At 41.0% G+C, this 20,614-nt stretch overlaps 1 protein-coding gene across 1 annotated transcript in view; it reads left to right on the forward strand.

The window, feature by feature from the left end:
- The first annotated feature begins 248 nt into the window (after nt 1–248).
- LOC148144480 (scavenger receptor cysteine-rich type 1 protein M130-like) overlaps nt 249–20,614 on the forward strand; it is a 33,478-nt gene continuing 13,112 nt past the window's right edge. Inside the window, exons 1-8 of the mRNA XM_087975337.1 lie at nt 249–294; nt 8,584–8,616; nt 9,335–9,649; nt 10,202–10,516; nt 12,747–13,061; nt 14,775–15,092; nt 18,599–18,916; nt 20,104–20,444. Coding sequence (XP_087831463.1) covers nt 249–294; nt 8,584–8,616; nt 9,335–9,649; nt 10,202–10,516; nt 12,747–13,061; nt 14,775–15,092; nt 18,599–18,916; nt 20,104–20,444 — 2,001 coding nt within the window. The remainder of the gene's footprint in view (nt 295–8,583; nt 8,617–9,334; nt 9,650–10,201; nt 10,517–12,746; nt 13,062–14,774; nt 15,093–18,598; nt 18,917–20,103; nt 20,445–20,614) is intronic.

Below are 20,614 nucleotides of genomic sequence, written 5' to 3' on the forward strand. Positions count from 1 at the left end.
GGTTTCATTGTATCCATTAATGGTCACATCATTTCTCATTGGTGGAGAAGACAGAGTTTACTTCATAGTCGGCACACATTAAAATCTATTGGTTGATGGAAAGAAAGACGGGCCCCTGGACAAGTCGTGGTGAAGGAACCAAATGTTACAGAAATCGAGGAGTCACTTGATATGTTAATTGCTGCTCAGTATTTGTGATCAGCATTCAGCTAAAGTTCCGATTTGATCTGGAACCACCAGCTGGGACGATGTTTGTAACCCTCGTGAACTTACTTCTTCTGCAGCTATTGAACTGTGAGTTATAGTCTCTTGAATACATTTTCGCAACCATTTATAGGTCAATGATTGGCAACATAGATGTGGCAATAATATAATGATCAGTCTATGCGAGATAAAATATTGGCATGATAGGGAATGAAAACTATTTTGTCTTCATTATTTTCTGACTTTTTATGGAACTGTTTCTGAGGCTTCAGAGCTCCCCAACCACAACCCCCATTAACTCCCAATCCTTGCATTTATTCGGAGTTTTTGTACAGCTCAGAGTTGAAAACCTACTCAGACAATTCGGGTGTGTTTGGAAACAGTGCCCATCGCTGCTTCAACAGAGTGTGTAGTCGGGAAACCTGGTGAACAATATTTACCTAATTTATTCGTCAATATTTGGGAGAGTGTAAAATAGAAACTGAATATTTTTGCATTTCTCGGAGCTTGTTGTGCCACTGATTTTAGTTCGTGTTTCTTCTCTTTACATTCGAAAACTTTCTCGACACTGATGCATTTATATAGCGCCGTTGACAATGTCAGTGAAACAAAGGAACTCTGGGCCAATTTGGTACATTTTGTTGTTGAGACAGTTCTGCAATTTTGAAAACGTGACAGGCAAGTTCCTCCGAGGAAAGTGTAAGAAACATTGCTGTGATAAAGGTCGCAGTTAGCCGTTCACATCCTCAGTGGAACAAAGGCGCTGTGTGCTAATTTGTTATATTTTATTGTTCAGACAGTTCTGCAATTTTGGAAACTTGTTAGTCAATTTATTCCATGAAATCTGTTAGAATTGTCGCTCTAATAAAGGGCACAGTCAACTGGTCATCTTCAAATAACCAAAGCGAAACATTCACGCTGCTTTCTGTCTGCAAATGTTGCCAGATCCGCGAAGTATTTCCAGCAATTTCTCCTTTGTTTCTGATTTCCAACATGTACAGTTCTTTGACCTTCTTTTGTTCACCAGTTTTGTTATTCAGTGAATTCAGTTGAATGGTTGCCACTGGCCAGCGCAATATCAATAGCTCTTCTTCCTGGACTGGGGAAGTTGTTGAAGAATTTCAGTGAAATTAATCTAAACAGCTTTACAGAAAGATGTCGTTTATTTCCTCTCTCCAATTAAAAACTTTATTAATAAAATACTTTTACATGCATACGGAGTCACTGAAACAGGTCACTTCTGTACAGTAGTCAAAAACTATGGTGCTGGAAAAGCAGATCTGGTAAGGCAGCATACAAGGAACAGGAGGTTCGACGTTTCGAGCATAAAATCTTCATCAGGATAAAGATCTTCTGCTTCAAACGTCGATTCTCCAGCTCCTCGGATTCTGCCCGGCCAGTTGTGCTTTTCCACCACCACCCTTTTAGACTTTGATCTCCAGCATCTACAATCCTCACTTTCTCCTACTTCTGTACAATCCTGTACGAAGGACAAACAAACACTGGAATTTGACTCTATCCAGCAACACACTAAAGGCATGTCTTACTTGAACATGATTGCATTTATATATACTTGAGATATCGGGGATCTGATAACTGAACGGACCCCCATATACCTTCAGCAGTAAGACCTCAGACAGTGGTCTTTCTCCACTGCCTTGGCGGCAGCTGCCTCAACATTTAATGCATTCCTAAACACATAGTCCTGCACCTTGGAATGTGCCAGTGTGCAACTCTCCGTCGGGGACAAAAGCTTGCACTGGAATACCAAAGAGTTTCATGCAAACCAAAGAGCATTTTTCAGCGAGTTGATGCTCTTTCAGGCGCAGTTGATGTTTGTTTCAGTGTCGGTGTGTATCGTGGGCAACTGATCGGAGAGCAGTGTCCTGAGTCAAAGAGCTGCTTGTGAAAAGCATCGACAGAATTGACTGCATCTTTCTCCAGACATCGTTTGCAAAGGGCAAATCCAGAAAGATGTGTTTGACGGTCACTTCCCGTGTCCCCTGCCATCCTTCCAAACCCTGCATCCACTTAGAGAGCAGTGTGGTGAGTCGCAAACTGGCCAGGTGTACATGAGGGATCTCGCAGTTTGTGCCGTTCTCACCACAAGCCAAGCGACGTCTTCGTGCTTGTTAGAACGTTCTGGTGATGAAGCATTCTGCCAAATGACTTGGACAGTCTGCTGAGGGAACAACCCGACAGGGTTCACCCTCTTCTTTTCCCACAGAGTGTCGAGGACTCTAAGATACGTGCACCAACTGCTCCTTCAGCACTGAATTTATGCTCAAACCGGTTGAAACGGGTTTGAGCAATTACCTTTCTGTGTCGAGGCAAGAGAGCTGCAAATTGAGGCAGGGCTTACATTAATATCATTTTGTTGGCAGAGTTAGCTCTTCGAAAACTTGAACTCACTTTACACATATCTCCTATTCTCCGGTGAGAGTTGTACCCATTCTCTGATGACAGTTGTACTAGACTTACTTTTCAACATGATCTGAACAGAAATATGGAGGTAGTTTAGGCGTCTAATCTTGTTTCGATTTTTTGTTTTGCTAACGGTGTTATCACTGAAGGCAAGCCAAGAAGAAAGCAATCCCAATCTTCTCAACAAAATCTGACCAGCTGTAACGGTTGTCTGTTACATTTGGGTGCACCAGACTCTGGGCTAACAGTGAATATGGTGTCAGTAAAACACCAGTCAGCACTATGTCACCATTAATTAAACTCATGCACAAATGGATTATACTCTCAGATTATACCTATGGTCTGCCTGACCGTTTTGTGATATTATTTGTGGACCGACGTTGCTTTAATGTGGAGGAGCCAGTGTTGGTTTGGGGTGGACAAAGTTAAAAATCACACAACATCATGTTAGAGTCCAACGGGCTTTATTTGGAAGCACTACCCTTCAGAGCGCTGCTCCTTCATCATGTCGTTGTGCTGATAGAGGAGCGGCACTCCAGAAGCTAGTGCTTCCAAATAAACTGGCTCGACTGTAATCTGGAGTTGTGATTTTTACATATGTTACTAAATTCATGTTCACCGCATTCAAGATATTTTCCACTATTTGATGTGGAATTAACATGTTTGCCTCAATATTGTTTAACATCACAATTTTCATCACGCAAGCCTTTAAAAAATGAAATATCCAAAATAAATCCTTTTCCAACTTTATTCTTAGTGACAAATGGGAGAGGTGAAAATCATTATTAGGATATTTATGTCACGACACTTTTTCTATTTGTTCAAAACTGTGGGAATGTCTGGTTTGGTCAATGTTACAGAAAATCCTTCCAGGTGGCGGTCACCTGATCTCATGGTCCACTGCATTAATTGACCCTCTGTACATCATCATATGCGAGGAGAGAATTGCAGATCTTGACCAAATATCAGTGAAGGAACAATGTCGCCATCCCAATCAGGATGGGAATTTGCAGGTGCCGGTGCTTTTAATTATCTGTGCACCTTGCTCGGTAGTGTGGCTGCAGTTTTGTTCAGTTAGGGAAGGAGTTCAGCTGAGTTCTTGCAATTAACATTGATGGCGCAACTTTGGTGGCTGAATCTTGGTGGTGAATGCTTTAAGTTCTTCAGCTAATGCAAGGGTTGTAAGTGAAGCCGATTTCTTTGTGCCAAGTGCCTTCCAGCTTTTGAAAGTGTGTTACAGTTTATTGCAGCAATGTAAGTAGCGAATGTCTGTTCATAGCGCTGGCTTGTATATTGCTCACAGTTATTACTCTTGAGGAGTCAGAAAGTGATTAATGCTGTAAATCTGGCTCCTGTTCTGGACTTGTAGTGAAAGGATGGACATCCCAGTTCAGATCATTATATGGAGTGGCATGGTGGCTGAGTTGATTCCAGCCTCGGGCGATGTCTATGTGGAGTTTGCACATTGTCCCTGTTGATGCATTGTCCCTGTGTATCCAGGTGCTCCGGTTTCCTCCCACAGTCCAATGATGTGCAGACCATGCCACGTTGCCCACACTGCGCTCGGTGAATTAATCAGAGGGGAATGGGTCTGGTTGGGTTACTCTTCGGAGGGTTAGCATGGACTTGTTGGGCCATTTGGCCTGTTTCCACACTGTAGGGTGTCTAAGTTAAACAAGATTCTGTAAATGCTATGGCGTAGTATGTTAAGAGAGTTCATGTACACGGAGGTGTATTGCTTTGTGGTAAGTTTGGCTTCTCATTCTCTGGAAAATTTACTCCTACTTATCCAGCATCATGAATTATCCAAGGTATTGAAGCCTTTTTTCTCATTCTTCTCTCGTTGGCTCTCCAATATATTTACATGTATATTAATAAATTACGTGCTTACGTCGGCATGTTGTGGATTATTTCCATAAAGCAGATCGCAGAGGTTAAATCAGTCTCTCGAGATCGAAATGTTGGGTTAGAGTAACTAGTGTGCCTAGATTTTGTTGACGTGCTGTATTTGGTCAATCCATTTACACCCATATAATGGGTGCAGTGACACTGAGAGTGGATTGCATTTTATATCCAGAAGATTAAACTGGTATTATCTCCTTTAAAGTATAGTTGCTGTCTGTTTTGTCCTAAGGTATATGGCAGAAGATAAAAAAAGACATGCATATCAACACTGTTCAAGTCGTTCAGACTTGGTTTCACATTCTATATGTGTGAATACTTTCAACGTTATTTTATTAGCTGATATATGAAGAAAGGAGGTTGATTATACATTTATTAACATGAACTTTGTGCAGTATGCATAACAGCTTCATACCTTAAAGAAACTTGGAAAATTTTGTATAAATTCAGGAGATCTGTCAACATTAATGAAGAGTGAAACACAGATAATGTTTCGAGTCTGATATGATCACTCAGAACAGAAGGATAGAAAATAAGGAATCCCAACAGAGTCGCAACTTTAACACTGTTCCTCTCTCCGCATGTGTTGCGTTCCTCCAGCATTCTTCATATTTGTTTCAGATTTTCCATATGCACTTTTCTTTTCTGCCAGCAGCCTGGTGTCTCAATTGCTTTGGCTTAATTTGTGAAATGGTTTATGTTGTGAGTTTGACGACCAGAGGCAGAACTCCTGACGCTGTTGCATATAATTTAATTAAAAGCATTTGAAGGAGACTTGATTGGGGCCCGATGCAAAACTAAATTTCCGGAGGTTGCTCAGAACCATTGAAAGAAAGATTTCTGAGTTTAGTTTTGTGTACCTTCGAGATCAACAGTCTCAGTGGCTCCTAAGATGAGACAATAGATTTGAAAGAGAAGTAATTTTACTCTGGTTCTGCATCACTTGTACACTATTTTGTTTCATCTCGCGCTTTGAATCTTCTCAATTTGTGAAACAGTGGGACAAATTGGATTGTTTAATCTCATATTTGCTAAACTAGAAGTAACAACATTCTTGGATCAGATGACAAAGCACGAGATGGTGAACGGCTCCATCATTATGTTTTGTAGATCTTTGTTGAACAACTAGGGAAGTGCATGAAATATGAAATTGTAAGTTGCATAAACCACTTCAATATTCACCTCCTGCAGAAGTAATGGATAGCAGACTTCTTAATCCATTATTACTCTTTTATAAATTCGATATTAGCCAAGAAGAAATACAAGGATCCCTTGCAGGCACCCATGTCCAACTCATTGTTTTCAATTTTACGAAGACATGAATTCTTTATTCTCGACATAATTCTACTACTCGGGTAGACCGTAAAGTCTAATTGATCTTTTTTTAAAAAATGAATGAGTAAAGTCATATCAAACGGGAGTTGAATGCATTGTTTAGTTCTAAATTTAGTAATTAACATGTGTTCAGTTTTAATTCGCGTTCAAAAAGGACAGGTATTCTGCATTGTTGCTGCTGTCAATAATTTTGTTTCTTTATATTCCCTGCCTTGATTGACATTTAATTAAATTACAAAATATCAGTCAAATAATGACTATTTATTGAAATCTAAATAAACACTATAGTTAAGAAGTGACGTTCATGTCCCTCATGTCCGGCTGAAGCAGACTGAAAATCAACTTGACTTCTTTCTCAATACAGCGATTCAGTTTGAAGTAGGCAGTATTCAGTGTTAGAGGAGTAATATACTGGCACGAGAGAGATAGCGGAAAAGGTTCACAGCATTGATTCTGGAGAAGAGAGGTTTGGCCTGTGAGGAGAGCTTGAGAAGACGAGGACTACGCTCATTGGAATTTAGAAGAATGAGTGGTGACTCCTACAGAAACTTATACAATTATGAAGGGAGTAGATATGATAGCAGCGTGGAGGTTTATTCCACTGACGGGTCAAACTAGAACCTGGGAACGTCGCCTTAAAATAGGGAGAATGAGATTTCAGACTGAGGTGAAGAGTAACTTTTTCACCAATTCTGTTGTGAGCCTGTGGAATTCCCTGCCTAGTGAAGGAGTTGAGGCTTGTTGGATGCATTTAAAACAAGGATACATAGATTATTGAACAGTACTGGAATTATGGGCTGTGGAGGATAGGCGGGAAAGTATAACTGAATCCACGAAAGGATCTCATTGAATGGCGGCGCAGCCTTGATGGGCCAGATGGCCCACTCTTGCTCCGAGTTCTTATGTTCTTTTATCGGTGTGAAAAGTGTAGGACACTAATTGTACCGACTGTCACTTGATTCAACGCTGAAAGTTATGTCCTCTGTAGTGTTTCATGTGAGACAGTAAATGTTCTCAAAAGTAGTTCAAAAGGACAACATACGTGTTCAAAACCAGACAAGTTTATTCCATAGTTACATCTGTCTGAAATCGCGACGAACAGTCTTTCAGTAGATTTAGTTTGCATCAGTTCTCCCATCAGTGAGAGAGTTCACAATGGTGTCACTGATCTGATCCGGAATTGTTGTTTTCCAAAACTCTCCAGTTAGAAAGGAACATCAAACGTCTGATGAACGGGCCAACCTGCAAGACATTCTTTTAAATTTTTCCTGTTCATTTCCTGCAACAAATTACATTAAAAAACAATAAGGATTTAGCATTACATTGTAAGGATATTGCATACGAATGATAAAGAGGTGAACGATTAGTCAAGTCGGTGAATGCAGGTAATGAGAGAGGTTGTTCAGCACGGATTGAATACATCACAGTGAGCGACCATCTATTAACAAATGGACAGATGACCCGTGTTGTCTGATTGCTTGAAAGTTTTAAGGAAATTATTCTGAGATTCAAAACAAGCAATTCAAGGCTTATCGAATTTTTGAAAAATTGTATGGGATAGTATTCTCAGGAAGCTAAAAATCATCAAAATATACCACGCATTGGGAGAAAATGTAACTAAATTTAAATTGAAAATATATTTCGATTCCTCTGTCAGCTTGGGAGAGGAGGACAATATATTGTTAGTAACATCAATAACAGGGCAACTCAGTAAACACTCGAATATTCCTTTAAAAAAAAGTACATAGCGTGTTCATCACCATCCTGTCCCAAGTGCAGTTGAACGTGGGTGGAACAAGTTAAGCAGTTTGTTCAAAGAGGTAGCACAGGCCCCTTGGACCGAATGACCTTCTTCCTCTGTTGTGATCACGGAATGGTTTGTGGACAGTGACATATTGAACTGCCTCTTTCAATCCATCGTAAAACGTCATGTTCCAGAATTGGGAAAATGGAAAATTCCTGCTGGATATTGTTGTTGAGTGAATCTCGTGATACTGTCGCCATGTAGATAGGGGAACATAATAAAGTCGAATATTAAAGTTGGTAAGCACTTAAAAAAACACTTTCGGAAGTTTGTTGCTGACGAAGCACTGTTAGTCATTGTTTATTTCAGTATTGCTGATACACTAAAGTTTCTAAAATGCTGAAAGCTTTGGTAACTGGGGAGCATTATCGCTCTTTTTGGCGATCATCACAATGTTAAGGAAGGAGGAAATGCAGTGACGAGTAGACCAGTCAGAGAATTGGCAGCGTGTCTCTCTGTGTGGAAACAATTCGGTTAACTTTAGAAGAAAACAGACAATAATTGATAATTGCAGTAATTATATTTCCTGCTTTTATCAGCATTGCATGAAATGAGGATGTGAAATTTCCAGATATCATATATAGTCATAGCACGGAGACAGAGCCTTTGCCCCAAACTGTTCCATGTCAACCAAAATGCCAATCCACACAAAACCTATTTCTCTGCACTTGACTCATATCCTTCTCAACTGTCCCTATCCATGTGATTGTCCGAACCTCTTTTACACGTTGTTAATGTTCCCACCTCAATCACTTCCACTCGCAGCTAATTCCCTACTAACACCATCCTCTGTGTAAAATAGGATTATTTGGCAAACTAGCGATAATTATTGCCCGCATTTGTTGCATTTGTTCAATTTATTTCTACGTGTTAAATTGAATTGTAACACTTCAATTTTCATCCCCCTATTTCAGGCAGACGTGGCGACACTCAGGCCGATCGTAAAGGTAATTGCACTTTTTTTTCATATACAGGCAAAACCTATATTCTGATGATTCCGTTCAAACACAAATTTGTGCTGATGATCTCCTTGCCTTCATGTGCAAGTTGAACAGCTGTGTGTTCCTAACTAATGGGGATGCATTATTCCTGAAGGTTTCTTATTTCAGGGGAGCAGAGTGTGAAAACTCAGTTCCTCCGCACACTGCCGTTCTCAGATAGAGAGACAACACATGGAGATACTGTGAAGATGCACCTACACACGCAGTGCTGCTGGCGGAAATTTATATAAATTATTTCACTCACAATTGAGCAGTGACATCATGCTCACATGACTGGACATCCCACAATATTTCTGGCCGTGGGAGACCGAAATGCTGTTTCATTTTCAGATGTTTGCAGGGCGGATCAGAGTGTTTTTCTCGCTATTCAGTGTGCCCACATCCCATGAATGAGAAATAAAAATGTACTCACGTTGGCCACTTTAGAGGATATGTTTCCATAGAAATTGATCTCTGACCCTCGCTCTCTGTGAGTCGGCATCATTTTTTTCAAATGACCATTCGCCCTTCTCCATCCACATTACGTATCCTGAGTTATATGGCGATAGCCTGCACATTTACCATGCCCTCACTCCCGTTGCGTTGTGAGCCGGGAATGCAGGCGATGATTCGATATTTTACAATGAAGCAGTGTTCACGTTGGTGACCACTTCTATATTCACAGAGTCAGTGAGGCTGAGACTTGAGAATGGGGGCAGTCCTTGCGCTGGCCGAGTGGAGATTCACTACAAGGGGCAGTGGGGAACTGTATATGATTATAAATGGGACCTGCCGGATGCTGCAGTTGTGTGTCGGGAGCTGGACTGTGGGACCGCGGTCTCTGCCCCGGGCGGGGCTCACTTTGGACGAGGATCCGGACCCATTGTGACCTGGAAAGTTGAGTGCAGCGGGACCGAGCGCGCTCTGAAGGAGTGTCAATCACAGGAATGGGATCCCCACAGCTATTCACACGGCAATGATGCTGGTGTCGTCTGTTCAGGTAAAAATCTATTGCCATTTCTGTGCAGGTTTATCACAAGTCAGTGCTGTCTGGAACCAGAAAGGGATATGATAATACAACGACAACTATCCAAATATTATTAACATGATACTAACAAAACCCCCAATTTATTCGGTGTTACAATATAATTTGTGAATATTTGAAGAATTCCTGTTACCGTTTCCACTCCGGTGAAGGGTCAGGATAGGTGTCGATTGTGATGTCATTTGAAGCCACATTGAGAGAACTGCGCTGCAGGAATTATCACAATTACAACCCAATGCATACTGAGGTTCGACATTGAGTTGGCTGGCAGAATCACTTTGTGCCATTTATCTCGAGGTTGAAAGTCGCTTTCTGTCAGATTAGATGAGGGTCGTGGTTGTGGGTGAACATGAATGAGATCGACAGGGCAGCAAACTGATTGCAGGAACAATTTATTTCCAGATGTACCAGACCTAAAATTAATCACATTAATGTTTATCAGAAAATAATCTAAGTCGCTGTTTGTATAAATTGCTCTGATTCTGCGCTTTTTAAAAAAAATCTCAGATCACAGATCTCTGAGGTTGGTACCTCAAAATTCCCAATGCTTTGGAAGACTGGAGGTTCAGTTCGGTGACACCTGGAAAACAATGTGTGGGCTTGAATGGGATTTGAAAACCGCCAATGTGGCCTGTGCACAGCTTCGTTGTGGAGTCGCAGTGTCTGTTTCAAGCTCGATGCATTCTGGAGGCAGTGCTGTCCTCACGGCTACTGAGGTGATTAAATGTACCGGCAATGAGACTCAGCTGGGGACGTGCCCTCGGTCTTCAACCACGCACCAGGATTGCACTGGACACAACAATGTCACCCTGATATGTTCAGGTGAGTACAAGCTTACCGAAAGGAAAAGACACATTTCCGCTTAATGTGTGTAAGAGTAATGTCGCTGGCATTCCTGACATTGCTTTGACCGTGACAAATCACAACTAATCCTCAAGATTCTCATGTTCCCTGGCACAAGAGTGATGAGGTAAAATATACACGAAATTATTGAAAATTTAAACATTTTAAAACGTTTGCGTTTGGATTGGGAAAGACATTTCTTCAACTGTCCACAGTCAATACCCTTTAGTGTCGACGTTGACTAAACGTCGCTCATGGAGGATAATGTGAATCGTTGGTCGATACAGATACATTGACGTGAACCTCAGACAATTAAAGTTATGACACGACAATTGTTAATTTTCTGAATCTCCCTGACCCGATTATATTTTTTAACAATACAAACAGACTGTATGACATCATTGAAGATCACTCTTGACAACAACTTTTTCAGCAAGAAGTTCCAGCTCACAAACACTCGTTGGCTGATAGATATTATCATGGTAATTTATTCACCGTTCTGTCCCTTACTTGCGACCCTTCTCAATCTCTGAACTTTCACGTTGCTGTAAATTTATCTTGCCTTCGTAACACGTTGAATTTTGCATGGTATATGCACTTTGTCAACTGTCTGATTCACTACATTCCAATATGTAATACTGTGCACCTTTTGTCCTAAATCGTACCATTATTGCCTGTTACTCTTTCGATGATCAATTGGCAGGTCCAGTAATTTCTTTCGTTTGCTGCTTTGTTCATCAAGTAATATTCTCGTACATCAGTTCCAGCTCCATTGCTTCAATATGATCCATAACCTGTACAATACACATTAGTCGAAAATAGAAGCCTGTTCGCGTATCTCTTCGAGTATGCATCTCCTCAAGAGCCAGGACACACTTTGTCAATTATGTGTTCCACATAATTATAAACAATGTTTTCCTATCTTCCCAAACGCAAAGGAATTATTTCTCTCTTTCTGCCCTAAATTCTTCTATTCTTAAATTTAAGTTGAAGTTGCATTGCTGACTACTCTACCAAGTATTCTGTCAACTTGATGTATCTCAGCTTTTGAAGCTCCAGCACTTCTGTCAAAGTGCACTTATTCACAACATGAAGAGGGAAAAGGTGAAAACATCTAAATGCACGTTGTAAGTCATTTTCCAGGCTGCCAGAATATACTGCCTCAAACTGCTTTGCTTAAAGTTTCATCTGTCACTTACTTATCTATTCTGCTCTCTTTGCATGCTCTACTGAAATTGGGAGATGTCATGAATAATGGTTTGAAAACATTGATGCATGGTACCAGGGGCTAATTTTGAAGTGTTACTCTGCATCTCAATGCAAATTCGGGGAAGTCCATGTCACATTCTACCAAACGGTACACTTTCACAGGTTATAATTGATTTCATTACTGTATGTTCGATGGGAGAATAAAGGTTCATATTATTGAAACTGCATATTGCAGCCAGCATCTGATGCACTGGTCATGATTTGGTCACCTGGACGCTCAACATCTTACTGTACAAATAAACTTTTAACATTATAATTATCTCAATTGCCTCAAACTTGGAAACTCAGTTGTTGCACATGTTTCAGAAATTGCCTTCAAAAATAATTATTTAATACATTCGCCTCGTTAGCTGCACTGTATTGTAACACCCTGATGGAATCGGCTACGTCAGTGGTCTGAATGACTTGTCTTTGATATAAGGTAATGCCATTAGCGTTGGTTCATTACCCCCACAATCTGAAGTTGCCATGGATGTCCTTACCTTCTGAGCTCAACCCTCGGCTGATGAATAGTGACCATCAGGTTAAATCAGCATCAACCACATCTCTCTAACAAGAATGCAGCCACGTATTCATCAGTAAATTGAGTTAAGCATTACTGCATGATTGCAAAAGTCAATCTAACCTGCACGAGCAATCGGGACCAAAAGTACACTGCTGTTATCAAACTATGGACTGCATCAAGTCAACCTTTACACCCTCGTTTCATAGGGTTTCCAGGACTGAGGTAAATGATCATAATCACTATCTTGGGAATACCCTTTAAATGGGAATAGTGGAAAGAGTTTCATGAAATAATCGAAATTATTTTGAAGACATTGTAACTGTCACGTATTGTATTGGGCAATGGAGGATGAGATTCGATTTATTTTCTCTTTTGAATCTTGAACAAGTGCGTGGATATTTGCAAACGTTTGTTTCTTTATTTGATCCAAAACAGGAAACAATGGGCCCCGATTGGTTGGTGGGGAGAACAGGTGCTCTGGGCGAGTGGAGGTCCTGCATGGAGAGCAGTGGGGAACGCTGTGCGGTGATTACTTTGGCTTACAAGACGCCAATGTGGTCTGTGAGCACCTTTTTTGCGGGACTGTAAAGTCGATCCCGAGAGATGCTCGATTTGGGAGGGGAGCCCGACCAGTGTGGAAGGAAAACTATGAATGCAACGGAAACGAGCGACGATTGTGGAACTGTCCAGTTTCACATGGGGAAAGCTTCAACTGTTTACATGGAAATATGGCCAATGTCATCTGCTCGGGTGTGTCTTTTATAGCAATTGCTCTTTTGCTAAACAGTGTTCCTGTGTACTTAAAGTTTGGAATTATTTTATTTATACCTTAATGGAATGTCACTGGTGAGCCCATGGCCTGTTGGCCTTTTGTGATTAATCTTGGTTTAACTGGTGCACTAGTTCACTTCAGGAAGTCATTACCTTTCAACTATATGGTTAATAATCCGCAGTCATATGTCCGTCAGAAAAGGTTAGACCGGAAGATGTCCTTCCATAAGGAAAAGTATTAGCCAGATGAGTTGTTAGGAGAATTGATGATCGTTTGACTGTCACCATCGCTAAGACTAACTTTCCGTTCCAGACTATTAACTCACTTTGATATTTATCAGCTGCCATTCTGGAATTTCGGGCACTCTCAGCACCACCAGGTCTTAATTTCTACCTCCACTTTGCAAATCAAGAGGCCATGTTTGATTTGGCACAATGATGTTCTGAGATACGACACTTGAGTTTTCGGAAGTTATTTTGTATTAAATGTACATTATGTTTTGAAAAAAATTCTGAATGTCATCCAAGGTGATAATTAATTTCCTAAATCTTTGCATATAACTGCCGCATTCTTCAAATGTCAATCCCCTGTCTCTCCAAAAATGCATCCATTCTGCCTGGGTTACTAATTGTGTTAGTGCTTCTAAACTCTCTGTACTGTTTCAGATTTGGAATATTTCACGAACATTTTAACGATTATTATTCTGATACTTAGTCTTTCAGGGAACGGAGATGTGACTGGTGAGGCCAGGATTGGTGCTGATGCCTGATTTCATTTTAACTAAGTTGGTTTTACAGGCCTTTAGTTATGATTTTGTCACTCTTTTATGAGCCTGATGACCTTGTCGGGCAGATCAAATGTGAAAACCAGATTTGATTTCCTGACAAACATTAGGGGCTGCATGAGTTTTGTTTTCAATATTTCTTCATAGTTTCTCTGTTCACGAGCTGAAACTGGGCTCCAATTCCAAAGCATACATTTTCCAACATTCCCCCAGAGAATGCATAAAGCATCTGAATTACTCGTGTCAACATTTTTACGACATGACATTCTGCCCTCAACTCCTGGCAGGGAATATCAGAATCTGCACAAATGGCGCCGCAGAACTCAGATGTATTCATAACTTCTAATAAAAGATATTGACGTATCAATAGCGTGGAGACAATGTTCAAAAGAAAATGGAGAATATTGGCAGTTACTTTAGTGAGTGACAGCATCAAGTTTTAAAATTTATGAGCTATCGCAAATGTTCACAAGTGGTTTGAATGTCATAATTCTCAAACAGACTTGTTCCTCCGTCTCCATTATCATCTTAACCGTTGTCTCAGTCATGTTGCGGGTCATTTGCTCAGTGCAACATGCTCTGCCGTCAACCATGAGAGTAGTGGCAACATATAAATGGTCAAAGCATACGAGTAGCATCTGCAAACTGACAGTCGGCCTGAATGAATGGGGTCGCTAGCTAAAGACGAGACTTTATTTTCAACGAAAGCCAGAAGAGCAGCACTTTTATTTCCACGCCTCTCTCAATTTTGTTCATGGAAGAAATGTAATGACATGATGAAAGTATTTGAAAAAGTAAATGGACAAAATATCTTTATGATTGCAAATCATACATTTTCCTGTGATTGTCAGTTCTCGAATATCTGTATTCATTTCAATCGCTGTTCTCAGTAACTCTTATTTTACAGATGAAAATTGGGCGCTAAGACTAGTGAATGGAGAAAGCCGCTGTGATGGCCGAGTTGAAGTTTACTCTCATGGAAGCTGGGGCGGAGTGCATGACACCGTGTGGGATCAGAATGATGCCAACGTTGTCTGCAGACAGCTGGGATGCGGTTATGCCTTAGAAATATATAATTCTTCAAAGTACGGGGAGAGTGATGGTGGTTCGTGGGTACATGTTGTCCAATGTCATGGACATGAATCACAGCTCCAGGACTGCAGGATCTCCAACACATTGAATTCGTCTGACATCGAAGGCAGTAGCGTAGGGGTCCTCTGTTCAGGTAAGTAGACTCTTCACATTTAAACCAGCTCAGATATATCAAGCCAAATATTCATCTGCTGAGTAAATTGAGAATGTACACCACTGGCTTGTCAGTGTCACTCGAACCATTTATTCATCGCTCGGATATCAGCAGACCTGAGGTGGGCGGCGGGTGCAGATGGATGAATATGAGAAATTAACACCATTTTTGTGTCAGATACAAGCATTACGTGGCAGGTCAGGTGAATTGGCTATGCTAAATTCCGCAGATTGTTATTTGCATTAGTCCGAGGAAAATGGGTCTGGGTGGGTTAAATTTCAGAGGGTCGGTGTGGACTGGTTGGTCCAAAGGGCCACTTTCCACAATGTCGGGAATTTAATCTAGTCTTAAGGGGCGGCAGGCTGGCACAGTGATAAGCACTACTGCTCACAGTACCAGAAACAAGGGTTCAATTCCCGCCTCAGGGAACTGTCTGAGTAGTTTGCACATTCTCCCCGTTTCTGCGTTAGTTCACTCTGGGTGCTCCGGTTTCCTCTCACCGTCCAAAGATGTGCAGTATAGGTGAATTGGCAATGTTAAATTGCTTGTCGTGTTAGGTGAAGGGTTAAATGTAGTGGAATGGGTCTGTGTGGGTTGCTCTTCGGAGGGTCGTTGTGGACTTGTTGGGCCAAAGGGCCTGTTTCCACATTCTAAGTAATCTAATCTAATTACAGTTTCTTAACCCAAAAGTAAAGTTGACACACGTGCACAAAGAATGCGTTAGTTCAGATAAAGAGTCACTCGACTTGAAATGCTAACACCACTTCCCAAAGAGGCCAGTAAACCTCATGCATTTCACCAGCAATTTCTAATTTTGTGAGAGTGACGTTGGCGTTGCGATTTGAAATTTTGATGAGAATGATTATAAACAGATATTGTTCAGACAGGCAAAAATGCCGAGGAATGGGAATTGGAGTTTAATTTAAATAAATATGAGGTGAGGCTTTTTATAAGTAAAATCCGAGGAGGATTTATACTTTTAATGGTAAGGTCCTGGGGATTGTTGCCAAACAATGAGACCTCGGTGTGCAGACTCTAAGTGCATTGAAAATGGAGGCATGGAGAGACAGTGCAGTGAAGAAGGTGATTGGTACTCTTACATTCATTGATCCGTGCCACTGAATACAAGAGTTCGAAAGTCATGCTGTGGCTGTACATTGGTTGGCCCCTTTTGGAATTATGTGTATCATTCTGGCCACCCTTTTAGAAGAACAATGCTGGTAAACTTGAAAGGATTCAGAAAAAAAATGCAGTGATGTTAGCAGAGTTGGAAGGATTGACTTATATGGAGAAGATAAACAGACTGGGCGTTTTTCCCTGGATGGTCGGAGGCTGAAGGGAGACCTGACAGAAGTATATTATATCAGGAGGGGCATGCATAAGGTGAATAGACAAGGCATTGTCCCCAGGATAGTGAAATCCGAATCTGGAGGGCAGAGGTTACAAGTAAGAGGAAAAGATTTCTAATGGAACTGAGGGACAATGTTTGTCACAAAAGAGGCTGTACGTATGAAATATCTTGACAGTGAGGTGTTGGAGGATAGTACGGTTACAACATTTAAAAGGCATCTGGATTTGTGAATAAATAGGAAACGTTTAGAGATATGTGCGCGGAATGTTGTTAAATGGGAGTGGATTAATTTAGAATATATGATTGACATGGAGGAGTTGGACTGAAGGATTTGTTTTTGTCCTGGATATGTCTAGGACTCCATTACTTGAAATGATCGCTTTTCTTTCAATTAGTAGAGCTTTTTATCTTCTCTGAGAATCTTCTGATCTCGTGCAGCATTGCAGAGACTGAAAGCGCAGTTTGAATTTTGCAGATAATGCACGAGAGACGTATTCCATCCAAAACAAGTGTCTTGAGATGTTTCACATGCGAAGTCGCCGCACTGCAATTATATAATATTTTGGGAGTCGCTGTGCGTTATGTAGCTCGGGATGGTGATGAGACCCTGAAGGAACGCTTTCATGATCATTGAAATGTCGAGGCAATGGCTTCTTGGTGATTGTGTGTAAAGTACTCATCTCGAATTACAACCCGGGACATTGCAACAGCATTGGAACTAAAGTTAGGGGACTGCTGTGCGGTAGATATAAGCAACTGTGTGACTTGCCATCAATCAGAAAAGCAGTTTGCAAGCAGTGAGCTCAGGGAAGGTCTCCTCTCGTGTCAGGTCCAGCGCACAAGTTGTCAAAAATTCCATTGTGCAGAATAACTTACAAATAGCTGTTATGCTGTTGACCTGATGGAAGCTTCACTTTTCCTCTATAAAGATCATAAAATGGTTCGTTAGAAGCTGAAGACAGTGTTTTTAGGGCGAAAAAGTTTATTCTCAAACTGCAAGAAGCATGATTTAGACCAGAGCAGAAAACTGTGTGCAGTTAAGGAATCCACATCAGAGGATGCATTTGACAGTCATGGAGACAATGCAGGGGGAAACGTATGAGAGATTTTCTTGAGATGAACAACATTTAGCTATGAAGACAACTTGGCCAGATTTGGATTCATTTCCTTTGAACAGAGGCGAATGAGTATGGGCGGGATTGAGGTGTATAATAAGCAACAAGAAATCTTTCCCCTATGTTATGCAATTGCTTACCATGTGGCATAGAGTTAAGGTGATGGACAGAAGGTTCAGAGGGACCTGAGGATACTCTTTTTCATCCACTTGGGGCAGCGGAGTAGTCTGGAACTCACTGCTTGTAAGTTTGGTAGAGGCAGAAACGTTAGTGAAATCTAAGATATATTTAGATGTGCACTTGTGATGCGAAGGAGTTAAGGACGAACCCAAGTGCTGGGAAATGAGCATAAAATATTTAGGAGCTTGTTTTTGACAGAAGCAGAATGGGTGGGCCGAAGGTTCTTTCTCTGTGCTGAAGACTTCTTAAATCTGTGATTCTGTGAATTAGTTCTGGACCTTTGTATCTAAGTACACGTGATAATAACCTGAAATGACTTTTCGTCCCCTTTCAGTATTTACACTTTTACAACTACTCAAAGTGCTATTGCTGTCATGCTAATATATATGTTGTCTTTCAGTTATATTCTCGTAAGGTATAGTATTCTCATGTGCGCTGATGAATGAAAGCTGAGACGGTATTTATATTGGACGAACGTAGTTATGTGCACTATAAAATAGGGTGAGCATTAGAAAAGGTAACGCATGCACAGACATAAACGGAGTGGCAGGAAGAGAAAGCACAAATGCAACTGTTTGCAAAATATTTCACAGAATATTCAATATAGAAAGGGAAACTGAACCTGGCAGTACCAGGTGCAATAAGATATTTTGAAACATTCATGTGCTGTACATTCTTGCTAAAAGGTTACACTTGATCTAACAGTTTTGTAAGAAATTATGTTTAAGCACAATAAGTACTTCTCGTGAGAACATTTAAAACGCTCTTTCCTGTACCTATATACTATGTTGACCTGAGTGATGAAGGGAATGTGCATTGAATGTGTAATTGTTTCACAGAGCACTTTCAGGTAAGGCTGTCAGATGGTGGAAGCCCTTGTGCTGGTCGAGTGGAGATTTACTACAATGGAATATGGGGCTCAGTTTGTGATGATTCATGGGATGTGGTAGACGCTGAAGTCGTTTGTAAACAACTGGGTTGTGGAAAAGCACTGGATATGACACCCCCTTCCTCCTCTGGACCGGGCTCAGGACACATTTGGTGGAAGGACGTGAAGTGTTTTGGAAACGAATCATTTCTCTGGGAATGTCCTTCAGTACCATTGGGTCACCAAGACGACTGTTCTCATAAAGAGGATGTGAGAATTATGTGCTCGGGTGAGGCCATTCTTTAATGCTATTAGTTTGCTCGAATGTTGTAAGTGAGACGTCATGCTGACGTATGTTCACTGAATTCGAAGGAATGTAGAGCAGCGGCAGTAATTTAAAGAAACGATCTCTGACACTTACATGTACACAAAAAGTGAAAGAACAATTCGTTTCTCTAATCTAACTTGCTTTTCTGTCAGTTTTTTTCACCTTCTATTGATACAACACGCGTTTGTCATGAAAAGTGTCATTTTTGATCTGTTGTCACTACTCCAAGTGGATGCCAATATTGTCCTGATTGTCATAAAGGGTTTACTAAAACTTAATTCCAAATTTATGATCTTTACTTTTGTATCGGGCCACCAGAAATATGAGACCTGTTCGTGTGTCTATCGAACTATTTGTGACTCGAAAATGAAGGGAGTTTTTTTTCTTTATGTTTCCGAGCAGACTTCACTGTATCAGACACAGCTCCTGTACAATTGTATCAGACCTGTACTGCCTGTTTATTACTGTGCACTTGCGTTTTTCATGATTTTTCAGAACAGTAAAAATATTCCGTAATTTGCTTCCAACTGAGCAGTTTGAAACTTCCCTGGTGATACAAAATTAAAATTGATTGCATATATATCTATATATATATATATATATAATTGAACAGCCATGATATCAGAACCAGTTCCAGTGGACCGTCACTTCTGCAAAGTGGACAATTTACTTTTAACACAGGCTTTCTGTTTTCTGTCAGTTTCTGCTTCTCGACCATTTCGGGTTCTCAAACAGTTCGCCAGATTCTAGTCGTGTCTTGGTCAAGTCCTTCTAAACTCCATGCACGATACACATTTGGCTCATTCCTTTTTTCATTGCAATATGTGTCATGAAGAAAACTGAACACAACGGTCCGCGGATGCTGCGAATTTAAAACAAAAAGGAAAATTTCTGGAAAATCTCATATGTCTAGCAGCATCCGTCGAGACAAAGAGACAACGTTTCATGTCCAGTGACGCCTCCTCAATTCAGAATACGCGTTACTGGACCTGAAGATTTGTCTGTGCTTTCTCTCTTCACAGATTCTGTTGAGTTTCTCCAGCAATTCCCTTTGTTCATATCATGCATCCTGCTCGTTTCGGCAATCACAGGACACACCAGCGATATGAACAATCTAACAATCTGGATATCTGTTATTGTTTGAACAGAACACAAGGAGCTGCGGCTGGTGAATGGAAAGCATCGCTGTGAGGGAAGAGTGGAGGTGTTCTACAATGGGACCTGGGGAACAGTGTGTTCAGACACATTGGATCCACACGTTGCCAAAGTGATTTGCAAACAGCTGCACTGTGGTGCGTTCCAGTATGTTGAGTACGACGCTCAGTCATTCGGAGCAGGAACGGGAACTATTTGGCTCGATGAGATGGAGTGTCTGTCACACGAGTCGACACTGTGGCAATGTCACACAGATCCGTGGGGTCAACACGACTGTCAACACCGGGAAGATGCTGGTGTAGTTTGTTCAGGTAACATGACAAGCCTTCTCAATGTTCGGGTGTCATTTCAAACATGAATTTCCAAGAGACTGAGCATCTTTCTCCTTCCAACAGAGAGCAATGTGACAAAGGAGCAGACCCTCAGTTCAACTTACTGCCATCAACAATTAGGTGCGTCTTCTTTCTCTATGTGCGAATTCTTGGAGTTCTGCTTTGTACTGCA

Source organism: Chiloscyllium plagiosum, unplaced genomic scaffold (genome assembly GCF_037043375.1).
Source record: "Chiloscyllium plagiosum isolate Xiang-an unplaced genomic scaffold, Cpla_swu_hap1 HiC_scaffold_27, whole genome shotgun sequence".
NCBI classification, from domain to species: domain Eukaryota; kingdom Metazoa; phylum Chordata; class Chondrichthyes; order Orectolobiformes; family Hemiscylliidae; genus Chiloscyllium; species Chiloscyllium plagiosum.